We start from the raw sequence: 17,034 nt of genomic DNA on the forward strand, positions 1-17,034 counted from the left end.
GATTGCTTATTAAAGTAGAGACTGTCGGAATCCAAGTACAGGGGATGCATTGGTACTATGAAGGTGCGTGAGGGACCAACACCAAGTTGGTTCCGAGGGGTCCCTAAATATTCCAACGCGTGTCTGTCTCGTACCCTTCTACACCTGAGGCCGCAACTTCACACAGAGAGTATCTAAAACGCTAGTGGACCTCGTTTATTACATACATATTCCCTCCTTCAATAATCTAGTAGATTGCTCCATAATTACTGATCACTATAACTCGTGATTAATTACCCGTTTCCGGTGATTTTTAATATTACCGCCGGCGTCTTTTTTGATCCGATAACTACGTTAATTCGTTCTTATAGATATTCCTAGCCTGCCGCCGGGCGCTATATAGCCTATGTATATATCCTTTATATAGCGATAACGATGTAGTTGAAAGGAGTAAACAAAACTACTAACCTAGATAGACAACCCAGTTCAGTGCTTATTTATTTACCACGGTACAGTAGGCAATATGCAACTATAGCACCTTGGTTGATATAGGAAGAGAGAATAGATCCTCAACAGGCCCTAGAGTGTATCACCTCAGCAAGTGAACAATAGGAAACAATAAAGGTACTTCAACAGGTACGTGGAACAATATAAGACCTCAACAGGTCATTAAAACAATAAGTGCCTTAATCAGGCAAAGAGAATCGAATCAAATTGCTACAGAATAGGCCGCTTGATTCTCTCTTTTTCTTTTCAAGAGAGCGACTACATACGCTACATAATTCGTCTTAAAACCGAAAAACAACACCCAAAAACCCTATCCCCAAGTTAATATATAAAGTAGGACTAAGTGTTAGTGATATACTAGCATTTGAGATCTCTTGATCTATTAGCCGAGGGGCTTAGTCCTCCCTCTAACAAGTGACATATTTATCAGATTACATAAAGCAGGATTCGGAGATTACGTAGGATACTCGTTGTCAGGTTACGGCCTGGACCGAAGGCGATAGTACAGAGTGAAGGGGAGAAATAGGCGTGTCCCCCTGGTGGTCACTGGTGGTCACTTGGTGATGGCAGGTAGGGGTGTCCACAGTAGTTCATTGATCTCTGCCCTCTCTATCTTCCTCCGTCTCGACTCCTTACTTATAGCCAGCCGAGGTTCTCTCTTGGATTCTGGATGTTTGCTTCCGTATGTCTGTGTTCCTCCGACTTCGGCCAATATCTTGGACAGCGGCTCCTTATCTGCAACCAAGCGATTCCCTATCCGCTGCAAACGGCTTCAACGGCTCTCATTCGCCACAAACGGCTTCCTTCCTGGTGGAAGCCGGCCCGCCTCGGATGACACTTGTGGCTCTGACACTCGTAGAGATTAATCCAGCAGAATAAGAAAGGGGGAGATAAACATATAAGTAGCGAGGTTCCCTGGTATTTTATAGTTATATAATTATTATTATTGTTATTAAACAAGCCGTAGGCTCGAGGCCCCCGGTACCTCTGCAAGTGCTCCCGTATGTCAAACCGTGCCCTAATGGCTGGACTAAATACATACGCTGCTACGTAAGTTCGCTCTATTAGCGACTGCGTTACGTCCACTACAATACTATGTTAGTTCTCACCCTACTGTCACGACCTGGGTTGCATCGCATTGGTATAGACCTCGATTAGGTGCTATCGACGAAGATTCTACTCTAAGGAGCGAAGGAAAGAAGATGACAACTTAGGTTTGAGGGATCGCGACTAAGTCATCCACGCTTGGCGGGGCTCCTACAAGGGTTATGATTGGCTTCCCATCTGACACTGCCACGGCAGGTGTTCCAGCTGTAAGTCACCTGGTTGTAGTGAGTCTGCGAGGGTTGACCGTCACACCTACTAACAAAGTCCCCCTGAGAAGATCGATATTATCCGGGCCTAAGCGCTATCCGACCGGTCCTGAGTAGCCACCTTGTGATAGTCCCACTAACTGCTGGTTCCCCTGTCGCCGCCGTCAGGTCTCTGCGGGTGTGTAGCGGCCATGGTGCGATAGTGGCCCGTAAGCACTCTCTCGATCCTTCTAGCAGGCCGCAGAAGAGGATTACGTGCTCTGCCGTTTCGGGGGGTTATATAATTAATCATTCAGTAAAAAGTAAAATAATATTAAATACGCCGTAGGTGTTAACCCTCGGTACCTCTACAAGTACTCCCTTAAGGGGCTATAGATGATATAGCGGGCCCTTAAGCCGCGTCGGGCGGTTATACAGGTAAACTTGTAGCCAAACGACTACTAAACCTCCTGTCCCTCCCTAAGTCTGTGCTACAACCCCTGCCTGAACTACTGATAAGTGTGGTAATGTGGCACTTAAATTCGTCCTCAGGGGTGGGATGCTGCTGATGTGCAGAAGATGCTCGACTATTTTTTTTGTCGCGACAAGTCGTAGTATCTGCTAATTGGGGTTCTCGTCGAGCGTATACATCTCAACCATACGCTCAAGTGGATAGACCGTAACGTGGTCTAGACGCTCGCAAGAATCGCGGCGAGAGGGCGTGCTGCGCGCCTTCTATCGTGAGGGGACGGGTTCGCCGACGAGCGTTATCGGATAGGCGAGGTCCGATAAGGGGCCGGATTAACGATTCGAATTCTGGACCGGCTGTCGAGTTATATTCCGCCGACGTAGTGCTTGACGGTCGACTGGCTAGGATGCTCGTAATCCTAAACTGCACCAATCTCCCTATTATCGCTAGGTAGGCGAAGTCAACAAGGTGGGCAGCGCGCCATAAGGGTTGACTAAACCCCCTTGTGTGTCAGCTGCGGGATTCGAACCCGCGACTCGTCACCGACCCAAGTGGGCGAGGCTCAAATCGGGACTTATCTACCAGCGAAGTGACCAACTACACCAGCCGACAATAAAAAGTAAGAAAGTGCAAGTAGTAATCCCATTAAAAGCTATAAAATAGGGGTATATATAAAATCTAGTTAATATAGCTAAATTCAGAACTTTAGGCTAAGTGGAAGAGTACATATAAGGATATTGCTAATGTAAAGGTAGTGGGGTATGGTACCTAGTAGGTACATGTGTTCTGACAGACAGGTTCGTCCGTTGTACAAAAGATCGTCCATCTTGATCACAAAAATGTTTAATATGATCTTCGGCACGATTGGAAGACCTCTCACAAGTTAAATCCGAAGAGAAGGTTTCTTCAGGGTCTCACCCTTCTTAAGTCTTACATAAACTACGATGGCAGACCAATCGAGCCAGAAGCCAGCGGCTCAATGGACTCACCACGAAATACGGACTGCTGAGAACAGCGCCGCCTACCTCCTACCCAAAATCCAGTCTATTAAACAAGTCAACCCTAATCTGACCATATTAGACGTCGGGGCGGGCTCCGGTACCATCTCGATAACCCTCGCAAGAGCCATCCCCGACGGCCACGTTACGGCTACCGACGTCAAGACGGACATCCTGCTACGGGCGCAGGCCATCTCTGAGCAGGAATGCGTCAAAAACATCGAGTTTCTCGAGGCCGACGTATTTAAGTTGCCTTTCGCCGATGGAACCTTTGACATCACCCACTGCCACCAGGTGCTCTGCCATCTGAAGGACCCATGGGATGCGCTACGCGAAATGCTACGAGTCACGAAGCCGGGGGGCCTAGTCGCTGCTCGTGAGGGAGACGTTCAAACCGAGTGCGTGTGGCCCGAAACCCCCGGGCTCGTCAAATTTCACGACTTCATTGCCAAGTTTATACCGCTTTCTGGAGGGAGCGCTATGGCAGGCAGACAGTTGCTTGGGTGGGCTCTTAAGGCTGGAGCGCAGCGGAATAAGGTAACGGCGAGCTTTGGCACTTGGTCTTTCTGTGAAGAGGCCGAGAAGAAGATCTGGGGTAGGTCCCTTTTACTTCCAACAGTCATCCTGGACTTTCAAAACATAGTCTAGGTACTCCTGAGGCTAACGATACATACTCTTAATAAGCCCAGCAGATGGCGAAAATAATTCGCGCTGGCCGAATACGAGACACGGGGCTCAAATCTGGATTTTCTACGGAGGACGAATTGGAAGAAATGGCCAAGGCTTGGGAGGAGTGGGAGGGGACAGACGATGCGACTCTGGCCATGATGCACGGCGAGATCATTGTCCAGAAATAGCCACAAGGGCCAACGCGATTGTCGCTTTGCCACAGGGCATATTGAATTCATACATGCTTTTGCTGAAGTAGTTTAACGCCAGGGGCGGCTCGCTCCAGAGCATGCTAGGTTAGGTCTTATTCAGATGCCGATCCAACAAATCGCATCGTCATCAAGGCTTGAGGAATTGCACCAAAGCGTACGCTGCCGAAACTACGTCTCTGCTTTCCCCAAAAGTGGCGTTATCACACAAGAAAAGAGTGATGTGCGTGTAGTCTGACATAACTTGCTGGTGTTAGGGCTGGTTGGAGTTGGGCGCGTCTTAAGCGGTGTTGTATTTTTCGAGTTGTTGGTTGGTGGGGTTGGCATCCACAGAGAAGCATATTTCCTGTAGCTCAGCATGTTATCCTAAATTTGGTGGAGTCAAGGTTGGTTTGCGACCTGTGAGACACTCGCTAACCCTGATCGATGTCACGGCCGGGACAACAGGGAAGAGCGGTGGCCACCGGCTATTCCTTGACGGCCCTTACCCTTGTCAAAATAGATTAGTGTAAAGCTCGGGTTTGGACTTCACACCAATCGGATGTCAATGGGTCTCAGATGCTTTTAAAGATGAGTATAAATTACTTGTACTCGTATAGGTACCAATCAGAGGCCTCTTCAACTCGGAATGACACCCAATATCAGCCGGCTATCGGACACATCGATCAGGGCAACCCAGAACCCCTCCCTCGTCAGATGCTGAACAGATGATGATCTGCGCTGATAAGCAGAGCCAGAGCTTCTGCCTCAGGTCCTGGGAATACAGCATCACTGTTGAAGTCATGAACTTGTCTCTTACTGCACCACCTCTAACTGTTAGCAGGATGCTGTCCATTTGAATAAGTCGCAATAGATGATACACACAATCAACGCTCTATACTCAAGCTATGGAATCCATCAACTGCTCCTTCGATAATTTACGAGAGCTTGTCGATGGGCATTATGCCCCAAGAGGCTTGCTCATCATCGTTCTTTGTGTAACAGTCCTCGTGGTCTTAACGTTACACTTGAAGGCAGTCTCAGAGCCCCGGGCCCTTGCGGACCCCATCCCGTTCATCTTTAATACTATACAGTTTGTGACTGACAACGAAAGGTTTATGCATAGAGTTTCGTACGTGTTTCCTATTCATTGATATCTGGGTCCTTGTAATCGGCTGTTTTGGATGTCATAGTTGAGGTCTGATAATCAGCTGGCTGTTGTCCGATACAGAAAAGCATTAGAGAAAGCCAATTCTGCCAGATTCTACCTAGGCTGGAAAGAGGTATACCTACTGGCCGGGCCGAGAAACATCCAGACCATTTTCGGACGATTGCACGACAAAATAGGAAATGAGGATATTATGGTTCGCAGTGTACTGCCCAACCTATACAGGATGTCCAAGGATGAAGTCAAACGGTTTGCCGACGACCACTCCGGACGTGGACGGCTCCCGGCCCCCGGCACCGAAAACATCACCGCAGATCAGCGATACTGGCGCGCATACGAACACTACCACACCGAGTACTTGGTACGAACGAATCATCTCAAGCCTATGATTGAATTCTTCCGCTGTCAGTTCTCCAGCGCATTGGAAAGAAGATATCCCGTAGATGAGTGGACCACGATTAGCGTCATGGATCTGTGCCGAAGCGAAATAACGGAATGCGCCATCTCTACCCTATTCGGACCAAGCATATTCGAGCTGAACCCAGGCTTACTTGATGCGTTCTGGGCATTCGACGCCAACCTCTTCACCCTCACGCTGGGGTTCCCGGCTTGGTTGAACCCACGACCCTACCGGATCCGCGACCGGTATTACGCCATGATAGGAAAGTACCTGGATGCTGCGTGGTCCAAATTCGACTGGAATGGCCCGTCTGCCGAAGTGTTTTGGGAACCACTTTTTGGTGCTCGGGTCTGTCGCGAGATAGTCAAGTGGCTCAAAGACGATGGGTTCCAGGCCGAAGCAGCTGCTGGAGCTCTAGGCATGCTGCTGATGGCGTAAGCAGCCTCCTCATAGCGGCTTGAAATTCGTCGGTTCTTTTCATAGTTTGTTTACTAAATTAAATAACACAGGCAGAATTCCAATTCTATCCCGACGACCATGTGGATGATTATGGAAATAACCAAGGACCCCTCCCTGCTTCAAGCAATACGCGACGAGGTGGCCACAGCCCACAAGACCGATCTCGAAACAGGCGCTCTTATGATCGACTCGGACAAGCTGGTGACATTGCCGTTACTGCAGTCCGTGTTCACCGAGGTTTTGCGGATGCACATCAACTTTAACATAATCCGCCATGTCAAGGAGCCCATAGCCATGAAAGGCTTCGTCATTGGCAAGGGGTCGATGCTGCAGGTGCCGATGTTGGTTCCTCATTACGACGAGAGTGTCTGGGGCGTTGAAGGGCACCCTGCCAAAGAGTTCTGGGCGGGGCGCCATCTTAAGTATGTCGAGGATACAGACGAGTCCGGCAGTGTCAGTCGCAAGCTTGCATACTCTATGGCGGGCCGCTCAAATTCTTTCTTTCCATTTGGTGTGTAACCTAACCCCTGGATGCTACTTTACACCTCCTTTCTCCAACTGCTAGTGTACTGTTTGTCTAACTAACCCCCGTTTCCCTCCAAAACAGGTGGCGGGCAATTTATCTGTCCAGGACGTCACTTCGCCAAGTACGAAATACTGACCACAATTGCTCTCGTGGTGTCCAAGTTCGACATCGAGTTTATCGAGTGGACCAAGTTGGACGGGTCGCCGTCGGACAGGCCGGCTCGGAATGACGCGCGGTATTGCGGAGCTGGAGCCATGCCTCCGGACCGTGATATGAAGATTCGATGGAAACGGATCTCTTAGTACCCCTAATCCACGTGTAATTTAGTATTATCTTCTTTTATCTAAGCAAGATGCAAACTTTCAAGCTCTACACAGTCGCCCGCTCCCATCTATAGTAAACTCATCACCACCAACGGCAAAACGGCCATAAAACAAATAATCCGGATCATACTGATGCTTGATGGACAAAAGACGATCGTAGTTCCCTGCGTACATATTCGCCTTCCAATCGCCCTGGTACAGGGGATCCATCTCGTTTAGATAGACGCCGGACCCGGGTGTGGCTGCCTCGATGGCCGGGACGTGAACCGTGACTAGCCTCTCCTTGAGGGCGATATTTTCGGCTAGCGGCGCTGTGTAATTCCAAAACCCGTTGGGAATGCATATGGCAACCGTGTCCCGCCAAGCGGGGAGTACCGCGTTGTCTGGATGGCTGCTGTTGCTCACGTCCATGCCCGAACATCCGTAAAGGAACTTGCCGTCCGAGACGGTGGAGCGCACTGCGTCGACGAACTTGGCCCTTGCCGTTTCGTTAGCGAAAACGGCCCGCGGCACTAGGCGACTGTTCAGTACAGTCGAGGGCGGCTCCGGTCCGTAGGGCAGCGGGCCGTAGTATTTAGCGAAATGGTCTAGGTACGTGGCCGAAACGCTGGCTGTAAGGAGGTATGTGATGTTGAGGCGGTCGAGCTCTGATAGATAAGGAGACACCAGGCTTTTTACTGCCGAGGCGGGTTGATCCGGCAGGTTGATGCTTTGGACGTTGAAGCTGCTGTTCTCTATCACCCACTGAAGAGTGTTGTTCTCTTTTATGAATGAGGGGAGGTATTGGTGCCAGATAGTGACAGCTTCCCAGAAAGTATCATCATTTTCGGCGTCAGCTAGGTTGAAACCGAGCGTACCACCAGCGACCGGGCCCTCTGGGTAGAGTCTGGCCTTCATTGACAGCACCACTCCATACGTACCGCCACCACCCCCGCACAGGGCCCAGTACAAATCGGTATTGTTCGCAGGAGTCGCGATTAGATGCTCACCCGTGGCCGTGACAACCTCCCACTCCAGCACATTGTCAGCTGCCATCCCGTACGCTGTATTCAAAATCGAGTGTCCGCCGCCTTGCGAATAGCCTCCAGTGATCCCGACACTTCCGCATTCACCGCCCACGAGCCGGTATCCAGCTGCAGCCGCGACTTCGTAGGATTCTCCCACGATCATTCCCGATCCGAGCTTGATAGCTGGCCCTGAATACCACGCACTTTCGTATTGGTCAATGACATCTGCTGTCTTTAGGTTGTACATCCATAGAGCTAGACCCCCAAGGCCTGTAGATTTTCCCATATAGCTAAATGAATTTCTATCAGTATTTTATGTTCAAGAGGATGGATATATGTTTTCCTTGCAATACAACTTACTCATGTCCAGTCGTCTTGATCGCCAGTCGAACATTCTTCTGCCGGGCGAATTCGAGGCCAGCTATAACATCCTCAGCCGATGACACATTGATGGAGTGCGACACAAGGTTGCCCAGGACGCATGGCCGGGAAACTGGAGTAAAAGGGTCGCACGACTGGTTCTGGTAATAAGCATTGATGATCTCGGCGGGCTTCACCTCACTGTAATACTGTATGTTAGCAAACACGACCCGCTACGTACAGACTAAAACATGATAGATGCATTATGACTACGTACAAGGTTTGAGCCATATCCCACCCAGCCTGCAGAGCCTCGCATGCAGTTTCATTGTAGTCTGAAGAAGAAGGCGCTGTATGACAGACGCTTGCTTGGGGAATCGTGGCAATTAACCGGCCACCAACGGTATTGTTGAGCTGTGCCCATTCGCTCTGCGTCGGATAGCCATCATCCCCAGGTATGTATCGACATGCAGCAGGTGTAACATGATCAGCCTTGGCAAAAGCAGGCACGAAAAATAACACTGCCAGACCACTTAGGAGGTGCCCAAGTTGACCTGGCCTTTGAATCAAAGTGAGCATGGTCAATCACTCCGTGACGATCAAATTGAGAGGATAGAATGCACTGTAGCTGCATGTGATAGCCACAGCGAGACCATAACTGATTGCAACATATTAATGGTAAACAAGCGGAATGCGATCTGGGGCACATCCGGATCATGCTTCGTGACAGGTCAATAAGAATGCTACTCCATGCGCTCTCTCGTATTGTTGCGGAAACCCGAACCCTCCGAATCCGAAAATGCCTGCCCTACGGAACTCGAAATACTACTTAAGCATGCAGTAAGATCCGAACGGTATCCGAGGATTCTTTTTGGGGGCGACGGGGGGGAAATACTCCAATTCGTCCTACTGGGCTACTTGGTCTCTGATTGGTCAGAACGATAACGACATCCAGGGTGTACCTCAGCGTTTGAAATGTTAGTACAGTTACAGCCCCACCGCCTACAAAATCATTAGCTAGTGCTCTATGAAGTATTTCCGCATACAAATGAGAATATATAGGTACTTAATAGTATCAGATAATAGAGGATTTCTCCCTAAAATAAAAGAAAGCATTTATGATAGAAAAAGAAATAAAAGAATTTAATTTCTCTATCGCGAACTTTGACAAACAAAAGGAACGTCACGAAATCGACCTTGACATAGAACTAGATTTCCAATAAAGTGCTTATACGTATGTTACTAATTGTTGAAGCATAAGTAACTCCTATTTTAGAAAGATCATAGTAGGTAATTTATTACGATAGCCATTATATTGACAGGTTTTGATTTGATATGTAGCTTTCTATAGAGATCTGTATACGTGGTTATTTACGGAGAAGATATGCGGTAAACGGGGGCAATGTACTGCACTAGAATTTCAAGTGCTGCAGGAGGTGTAGCATGCGGGATTGGTTATCCTTGGCTAGTCTGCTTATTGGTTCACCACAGGATTGATTCAGCCAGCCCAATTTGTAACACGGGTAGCTTGAAGGAGGCGGGGCCCATGAACAAGCATGTTGCCTGTCATGGGTAGTGCATCAGGACCCCATACATATGGGCAGAGGTATGCACATGATGTGGTAAACAAGCATTGGATTGCCTGATCATAGAACTTACATCGAGTTCGAGAGCGGGGCGCGAATGTTATCCCGTAAACTTCCAGCTTGTCGCTGAATTACATTTACGTCTTCATTCTTGTCTCATCTCGTTAGCCTAGTCAGAGCCATTCTTCGACTATGGCACCCGGCCCCTCATTCAAGAGTTTCTGGACAAATTTCTTCCCGCCAAGCCCACATTTCACCGAGAAAGATGTCCCAGATCTGAAGGGAAAGGTCTACATCGTCACAGGCTCCAATACAGGCATCGGGAAGGAAGTAGCGCGTATCCTCTACAGGAAAAACGCTAAAGTCTATATTGCTGCACGGTCCGAGGAGAAAGCCAAGCGTGCCATCGAGAGTATCAAAGCTACCGCTCCCGGCTCAACAACCGGCGAGCTCATCTTCCTTCTTCTCGATCTCGCCAATCTCTTCAGCGTCCAGGCCGCGGCGCATCAATTCCTCGCCCAGGAGCAGAAGCTCAATGTCCTCTTCAACAATGCCGGCATCATGGTACCGCCTGTGGAACCCCCGCTGAAGACGGCACAGGATTACGAACTTTCAATAGGCGTGAACTGCGTCGGCACATTTCTCTTCACTAAGCTCTTGACGCCCCTACTCGTCTCGACTGCAAAGTTGGAGCCGGCCGACACGGTCCGTGTTGTCTGGCTCTCCTCGTTCGGGCTTGAGATTTCCGGACACGAGAACGTGGGCGTCTCCGTCGACAACCTCGACTACCATATCCCGAAGCCCGCTAACGATCGCTATGGGGTCAGCAAGAGCGGCGTCTGGGCTCTGGGCGTCGAGTACGCTAGACGCCACAAAGCCGACGGTATAGTTAGCGTGCCGATTAACCCCGGAAACCTTCAAACCGAGCTCCCCAGAGATCAGGGCGCCGTATTGAAGCTTGTGGCCTGGTTAATGTGCTATCCCGCCGTTAATGGGGCATATACGCAGTTGTATGCCGCCTTCTCCCCCGAAATCACGATTGAAAAGGCGAATTGGTCTGAGAATTGGGGTACGTCCGAACCATCTCTCTACAACATTCCTTTGAATGTAGCCCTAATTTGAGTCTTGATTAGTGATTCCGTGGGGAAGACTCCACCCGCTTAGACCAGATCTGCCCCAGGCCACAAAGCTCGCATCTGAGGGTGGAACAGAAGGCACATCCAAGTTTTGGGATTGGAATGAGGAACAGATCAAGCAGTACCTTTGAGGGTATCAGAAATGAGGTAATGAATGACTGCTTACTGTAATGATTCTACGAAGGGAACACATGGTTGAATAGACTGCGAATATGACCTTCAGAGCCGAACCATTATGGCGTGATCACACAGATCTTCAGGAATGAACACTCTAATGTATTAGCTATTGTTGGATCTCCAAGGACGAAGCCTCTGGTGTGTCAGTATCCCTGATATGTCAGCCTCCAATTCAGAGCTCAGATTTGGCCCCATAACCAAGCCTGCCCACGTTGCGATCCAGACTGCTTGAACCTTAAATCAAGCATACTACACGATTTCCTGCAACTGATGCTGGACAAATGCAAATGCCATTACCTTTTCAGCCTCCCACCGTCGGCCTTGCAGCAATCGCAAAGGGCACAAACCATGGCATCACCATTCTCTCCGATGCTGTTCGGGAAGCAATAGCGAATGTCGTATTCGTACATGGTCTTACGAAGATCACACGCAACACATGGCTACAAGAGGAGATGCAAATCCATTAGCGGCTATTCATTTTTTGTTGACGTTAGGGAGGCATTAGGGGGAACTTTTCTGAGGTATCTGTTCTCTCCTATCTCCCTACTTCCCACATATGTTTATGCGGGTAGCGTTCCCCCCTCCCAAAATAGAGACAGCATTCGCCTCTATTTTGCTTTGATGATTTCTCCGAGATGAATGATTCGTTCAAGTCGATGTAGCATGAATATTTGCACATCGCCACAAAGGAGATCAGAAAGGCGTCGACCGCATTAGTAGTATGCGACTCGAAAATATTACACCAGAGATTGCTAGCCTTTGTAACGAAACCTCTAATAGTCTAGCTGCGTAAACCACTAAAGAGTCTGTAAGGGTTTGTGCTAGTAAGTAAGTCCTGCTGCGGAGTCCTCAAGCAATAATATCGGGGTTTGACGTATGGAGTAGAGTACATTGGGTAACTGAAGTATTCAAGTAGGGTAATCGGGAATAAAGTCGTTAAGGCAGTTTGCCTCACCAATGGGTTAGATTGATGCTTAGATTGATCACTGAAGTAGAGACTGTCTATCTATGAAATGCCTGGGAGTCCTGTCCCTTAAATATCCATCTCTCCTTCACTGATCTCGTTGGATCACTTGGATCACGTCGCTCCTGGTGATCCCAAGTAGGGGATCACCTGCCAAGCGTGATCCCTATCACGTGACCTTTTCCTTTAGTCGGGGGCCTAGTTGTTCCTTTCCGTCCTTATGGGGCTTTGTTCTTACGGGGTTCCGTCATGGCCTATTGTAGGGCCTGTCGGGTTGGTTTTGGCCAGGTTAGAACCAACGGTTCGTAACAGCTAGGAGAAAGTTTATTTTCTCTTCTTTAAGAGGCACAGAGGCAGAGTAGGACATGAGTACTCCATCTTCACGCATCATCATCCTCATCTTCATATCATCTCCTTCTTATCTATATCTTCACCTTCGCTTTTCAGTCAGTTATTTAGTTATTTTAGTTATTCAGCTTATCTTTACGTTCGAGATCCTATTATCACGATACGAGTATCAGAGGCACATCCGACCAACTCGCGTAAGAGCTTCGCTCTTACAACCAGTACCACGATCTTCGTCTGATCAGACCAACAGATGGGATCTGTTAGTACTGGAGCCGTCTGTTCAGTGTGTTAGGTGGTAGGTATATCCTGTTGACCGCCTGACCCCGTTTCAGTACCTGGAGATTTATATGAAGGCCAAAAACGGATGTTTTCTTTTCTTTGTTTTATGATGGTTACTTCTAGTTTGAGGCGGGATTTTGTAGCCCTGTACTTGACCGTACCTTCCCGTCTCCTGGTTGGGAAAACCTTATCCCAGCCTTACCACCGAGGTCAATGCTTATGCCGACCATTTGACTAACCCGTTTCGGCGACCTGATAAGCAGGGTACCGACACGGTAGATATCCAATGATCCAACTCTGACCTGCCTTATTAGGACTGATAAATGTTGTGACGCGTACTTGCGCGCAAGCTGATTGGGACGTACTTGCAGGCGTGCGGCACAGTGATTGAGTCTCTTTCTGTTGACTCATTTCTTTGCATCCTTTCTCCCAGATGTTTGGCGTTTGGGCAAACCCTAGGATCGTTAGCTGACAGTGGTAGACGGACCTCTCGCGTTCTCGAATTTTAGGCCACAGGCAGTTCCGTTCGGTCGACTTTCCAACAGTTAGTAAGTCATGTACATAGCCACAGTGGCGTTAGGTCAAGGGTCTCACTTCTGAGTTTACGGGACTGCGAAGAGGGACTGTGAAGGCCACCGAACGCTGAACAACCCAACCTTGTTAGATAGTGAAACGGGCTCAGGCGGTCAGTAGGATATACCTACCACCTAACACACTGAACAGACGGCTCCAGTACCAACAGATCCCATCTGTTAATCTTATCAGACGAAGATCGTGGTACTGGTTATAAGAGTGAAGCTCTTACACGTCTGGTGCGCGAGTTGGCCGGATGTACCTCTGAGACTAGTATCGTGATAATAGGATCTCGAACGTAAAGATAAGCTGAATAACTAAAATAACTAAATAACTGACTGAAAAGCGAAGGTGAAGATATAGATAAGAAGGAGATGATGATATGAAGATGAGGGACTCGTGTCCTACTCTGCCTCTGTGCCTCTTAAAGAGAAAATAAACTTTCCCCTAGCCCCGTAACCTATTTCCCTGATGTCCGGCCTTACCCCGTTACAATAGGGAGAGAGATTTTCAATCCTTCTTTTCCGACCACATCGTAATGGAGTTCTCAGGATGCATTAACGACGAGTCACTTGGACCGGCTGTTTGTTGAAGACTGCAGGGTGACTTGGTCCCGTCGCGTCTGGCAAGTCAACTCTATGCAAAGTCCTCATAGGCGAAGCTCCTGTTGCACAAGGGGAGGTGACCATGGGTCTTGGTTCGCTTTACGGGAAGGTTGGTTACTGTGACCAAACGCCATACCTGACAAACATGACGATCCGACAAAACATGGTGGAGTTCTCCGCATTCGACGATGCACGATATAACGAGGTCATCGAGGCCTCTATGCTACTTCCGGATTTGTTCGTCTTACCACAAGGAGACCAGAGCAAAGTAGGCAGCAAAGGTATCACACTGAGCGGTGGTCAGAAGAGTCGAGGATGCATCGCAAGGGCTTTATATGTCGATTCCAAGTTCCTTGTGTTCGATGATATCCTGAGCGGACTCGACGCCGATACTGAAGAAAAGGGTTTCCGCGAAGTCTTTCCCCCCACAGGTCTTCTTCGCCGCAGAAACGCAACGGCCGTGCTTTGCACTCACTCTGTTGGACATTTGCCTTCTGCAGGCCACATCGTAGCTCTCAGCTCAAATGGTAAGGTCCTAGAGCAGGGGACGTTCCAAGGACTCATGACCAAAAAAGCTGGATACGTTTACAACCTCGGAGTTAAGGAAAGCAGCAGTGAAAAGTTTGACAATGGTATCATACCCGCTGGCTCCAACGCCCCAACCAGTCCCCAGCGGCCTTAGGTTCTTGCGGCAACGACGGCGGTGTTGAGTCCCAAGGAAGAACAAGGACGAATGTTGGGCGACGGCACTGTATGCCGCCATTACTTCGCCCGCGTCAACATTTGGAACATTGCGACCATAGTGTTCTGCTCTATAGGCTGGGGTTTCTTCACCAACTTAAACGTCATCTGGCTTAAGTTTTGGTCCGAGGACGTCGCGTCCAGCCACTCCACGCGTTCGAGTGCACTTTACATAGGCATCTACGCACTACTCCAAGTGTCGACGCTCGCCTGCCTCTTTGTGGTCTGTGTGGTTTTGTTGGTAGCCACCATTCAGTCCTCCGGTGCGAGGATTCACGAGGCGTTGGTGACGGTCATCAACGCGCCGCTCAAGTTTTTCACCAACACCGACACCGGGGTCGTAACAAACCTCTTCTCGCAGGACATGACGCTGCTTGACGGGGCGCTCCCTATTTCCTTGCTCAATGTCTCCATAATTCTCACCGCCTGCATCGGGTTGGCTGGCGTCATTGCCACGTCGTCTCCGTTCCTCGTCATCACGTACCCGTTTTTGGCCGCGATTCTTTTCGGTATACAAAAGTTCTATCTCCGCACGTCTCGGCAGATCCGGCTGCTGGATCTGGAGGCGAAAAGCCCACTCTAGTAAGCCACCTCTATTTATGACTTTCCCTGCTCGAAATGCTAATAAATAACAGCACGCACTTCATCGACACGATCAAAGGCCTCGCTACATTCCGCGCCTTCGGCTGGACTGAAGATGGTATCGCGCTCAACAATAGTTTCCTCGACACCTCGCAGAGGCCTGCATACCTCCTAGCCATGATCAACGGTGGCTGGTCTTCACGCTGCATCTCGTCGTCGCCGGACTGGCGTCGGTGTTTGTCACGCTGGCTACGCAGTTGCGGTCGAACACGGCGTTACTGGCGCCAGTTTGATCACTCTGATGACGTTTGGGGAACAGCTGTCGCTCCTCGTGGAGATGTACACCATGCTCGAGACGTCGATCGGCGCCGTGAGCCGGCTGAAGACTTTCAGCGACAAGGTCGTTTCTGAGAACCTGGAGGGAGATACCGCCCCGTGAATGGCCGCTGAAGGGCAGGATTGAGATTAATGGTGTTTCGGCATCTTATTAGTAAGAGCAGAGGCTTTCCGCCCGTCGAGCAGTGGATATCATGCTGACGAGATCTAGTGATGTCGACAATGAATCTCCCAGGAACTCAACCAACAGCAGAGACGGTGGCAGCACAAACTCCGGATGCCTCGCGATAAAGAACATGACCCTATCCATAGCGCCGGACGAGAAAGTTGCCATATGCGGCAGTAGCGGAAGGTACCTAAGCCACCCCTCTCTGTCTCAAAGAGCAGACCACTAACCTCCCTACCAGCGGCAAATCCTCCACGATCCTCCTCCTTCTCAAAATCCTCGATCCCCTCCCCTCAACCGCACAAAACATAACCATCGCTCCATTCCGCTCCACAGAATCGACCACCCAACCCTACGCCAGCGCATAATCACCATACCGCAAGAGCCCGTCTTCCTTCCTGACGGGACATCCTTTCAAGCCAACCTCGACCCCTTCACGATCTCCACCGAAGCCGAATGCCGCGCGGTTCTCGAAATTGTTGACCTCTGGACTTTCGTCGCAGACCGCGGCGGGCTTGCGGCCGGCATATCATGCGATAAACTGTCCGCGGGGCAGAAACAGCTCTTCAGCCTCGCACGTGCGGTCCTGCGGGCACGCATCCGCGCACGGGAACGAGCCGCCGAGTTCGGGGAGAAGGGTCCCGGCGCTGCAGCGGGCGGGATCTTGTTGTTGGACGAGGTCAGTTTGAGCGTGGAACAGGACACGGATCGCGCCATGCAGGGCATTATCCGGGCGGAGTTCGAGGGCTATACGATTGTGATGGTAAGTCATCGGCTGGAGATGGTCATGGACTTCGATACGGTGGTCATTATGGATAAGGGCGAGATTGTGGAGACCGGCTTGCCTAGGGAGCTGGCAGAGAGGGATGGGGGACGTTTCAGGGCGTTGTGGTTGGCGGGGAATAAGGGATGATTAAATAACATAGGTAGATCGAGGATGTAGCCGAATTTAAAGATAGTATAGATCGTAACGTCCAAAGAAGGCTATTCGACAACGCCTTTTTTTATCGGAACTCATGCGATACCATTTGATTATTCTGTGGTAACAGATGATGGCAAAAGTCCTAACAATTCCATGTCGGGATCAATTCGAACGTCCAGAAGATGGCCTTCTGGACAATGATTACTATCTTGCCTCAGCTCTTTGGCTTTCTCCATCCGTGATGAAATGGTGCTCGTCATGACTACTATCTCAT

General features: G+C 49.6%; 5 protein-coding genes and 1 non-coding gene across 6 annotated transcripts; 4 read left to right on the forward strand and 2 right to left on the reverse strand.

Moving 5' to 3' along the window:
• Positions 1-2,755: 2,755 nt before the first annotated feature.
• Positions 2,756-2,858, reverse strand: BCR38DRAFT_t30. The gene has a single exon. It is a non-coding gene; the product is annotated as a tRNA-Thr (tRNA).
• Positions 2,859-3,191: 333 nt separating this feature from the next.
• BCR38DRAFT_454342 (S-adenosyl-L-methionine-dependent methyltransferase) lies at positions 3,192-4,102 on the forward strand (the record flags this gene model as incomplete). Its single annotated transcript, XM_040861696.1, has 2 exons — positions 3,192-3,840; positions 3,930-4,102. The coding sequence occupies 2 exons, from the start codon at positions 3,192-3,194 to the stop codon at positions 4,100-4,102; spliced, it is 822 nt and encodes a 273-aa protein (XP_040721553.1).
• A 633-nt stretch (positions 4,103-4,735) lies between these two features.
• BCR38DRAFT_418516 (putative cytochrome P450) lies at positions 4,736-7,017 on the forward strand. The gene is made up of 4 exons (XM_040859229.1): positions 4,736-5,234; positions 5,334-6,104; positions 6,180-6,640; positions 6,737-7,017. Exons 1-4 carry the CDS (start codon positions 5,011-5,013, stop codon positions 6,955-6,957), a joined length of 1,677 nt encoding a protein of 558 aa, XP_040721554.1. The 5' UTR covers positions 4,736-5,010; the 3' UTR covers positions 6,958-7,017.
• BCR38DRAFT_404986 (putative FAD-dependent isoamyl alcohol oxidase) lies at positions 7,018-8,924 on the reverse strand (the record flags this gene model as incomplete). Its single annotated transcript, XM_040857914.1, has 4 exons — positions 7,018-8,275; positions 8,346-8,546; positions 8,587-8,589; positions 8,623-8,924. The coding sequence occupies 4 exons, from the start codon at positions 8,922-8,924 to the stop codon at positions 7,018-7,020; spliced, it is 1,764 nt and encodes a 587-aa protein (XP_040721555.1).
• Positions 8,925-10,123: 1,199 nt separating this feature from the next.
• On the forward strand, positions 10,124-11,198 carry BCR38DRAFT_454345 (putative short-chain dehydrogenase; the record flags this gene model as incomplete). The annotated part of the gene is made up of 2 exons (XM_040861697.1): positions 10,124-11,000; positions 11,065-11,198. 2 exons carry the CDS (start codon positions 10,124-10,126, stop codon positions 11,196-11,198), a joined length of 1,011 nt encoding a protein of 336 aa, XP_040721556.1.
• Positions 11,199-13,853: 2,655 nt separating this feature from the next.
• Positions 13,854-16,751, forward strand: BCR38DRAFT_462935 (ABC transporter type 1, transmembrane domain-containing protein; the record flags this gene model as incomplete). Its single annotated transcript, XM_040862626.1, has 7 exons — positions 13,854-13,991; positions 14,039-14,678; positions 14,736-15,336; positions 15,390-15,523; positions 15,594-15,771; positions 15,908-16,024; positions 16,175-16,751. Exons 1-7 carry the CDS (start codon positions 13,947-13,949, stop codon positions 16,749-16,751), a joined length of 2,292 nt encoding a protein of 763 aa, XP_040721557.1. The 5' UTR covers positions 13,854-13,946.
• Between the last annotated feature and the right edge of the window lie 283 nt (positions 16,752-17,034).

The sequence above is a fragment of the Pseudomassariella vexata genome, assembly GCF_002105095.1.
Source record: "Pseudomassariella vexata strain CBS 129021 chromosome Unknown BCR38scaffold_1, whole genome shotgun sequence".
Taxonomy (NCBI): Eukaryota; Fungi; Ascomycota; class Sordariomycetes; order Amphisphaeriales; family Pseudomassariaceae; genus Pseudomassariella; species Pseudomassariella vexata.

Bases quoted from the DNA above. Each gene is read 5' to 3' on its own strand.
- BCR38DRAFT_418516 (XM_040859229.1), top strand. From the start codon at position 5,011: ATGGAATCCATCAACTGCTCCTTCGATAATTTACGAGAGCTTGTCGAT. The intron at 6,105-6,179 runs GTAAGCAGCCTC...TAAATAACACAG, and splicing joins CTAGGCATGCTGCTGATGGC to GCAGAATTCCAATTCTATCC. The intron at 6,641-6,736 runs GTGTGTAACCTA...CCTCCAAAACAG, and splicing joins AAATTCTTTCTTTCCATTTG to GTGGCGGGCAATTTATCTGT.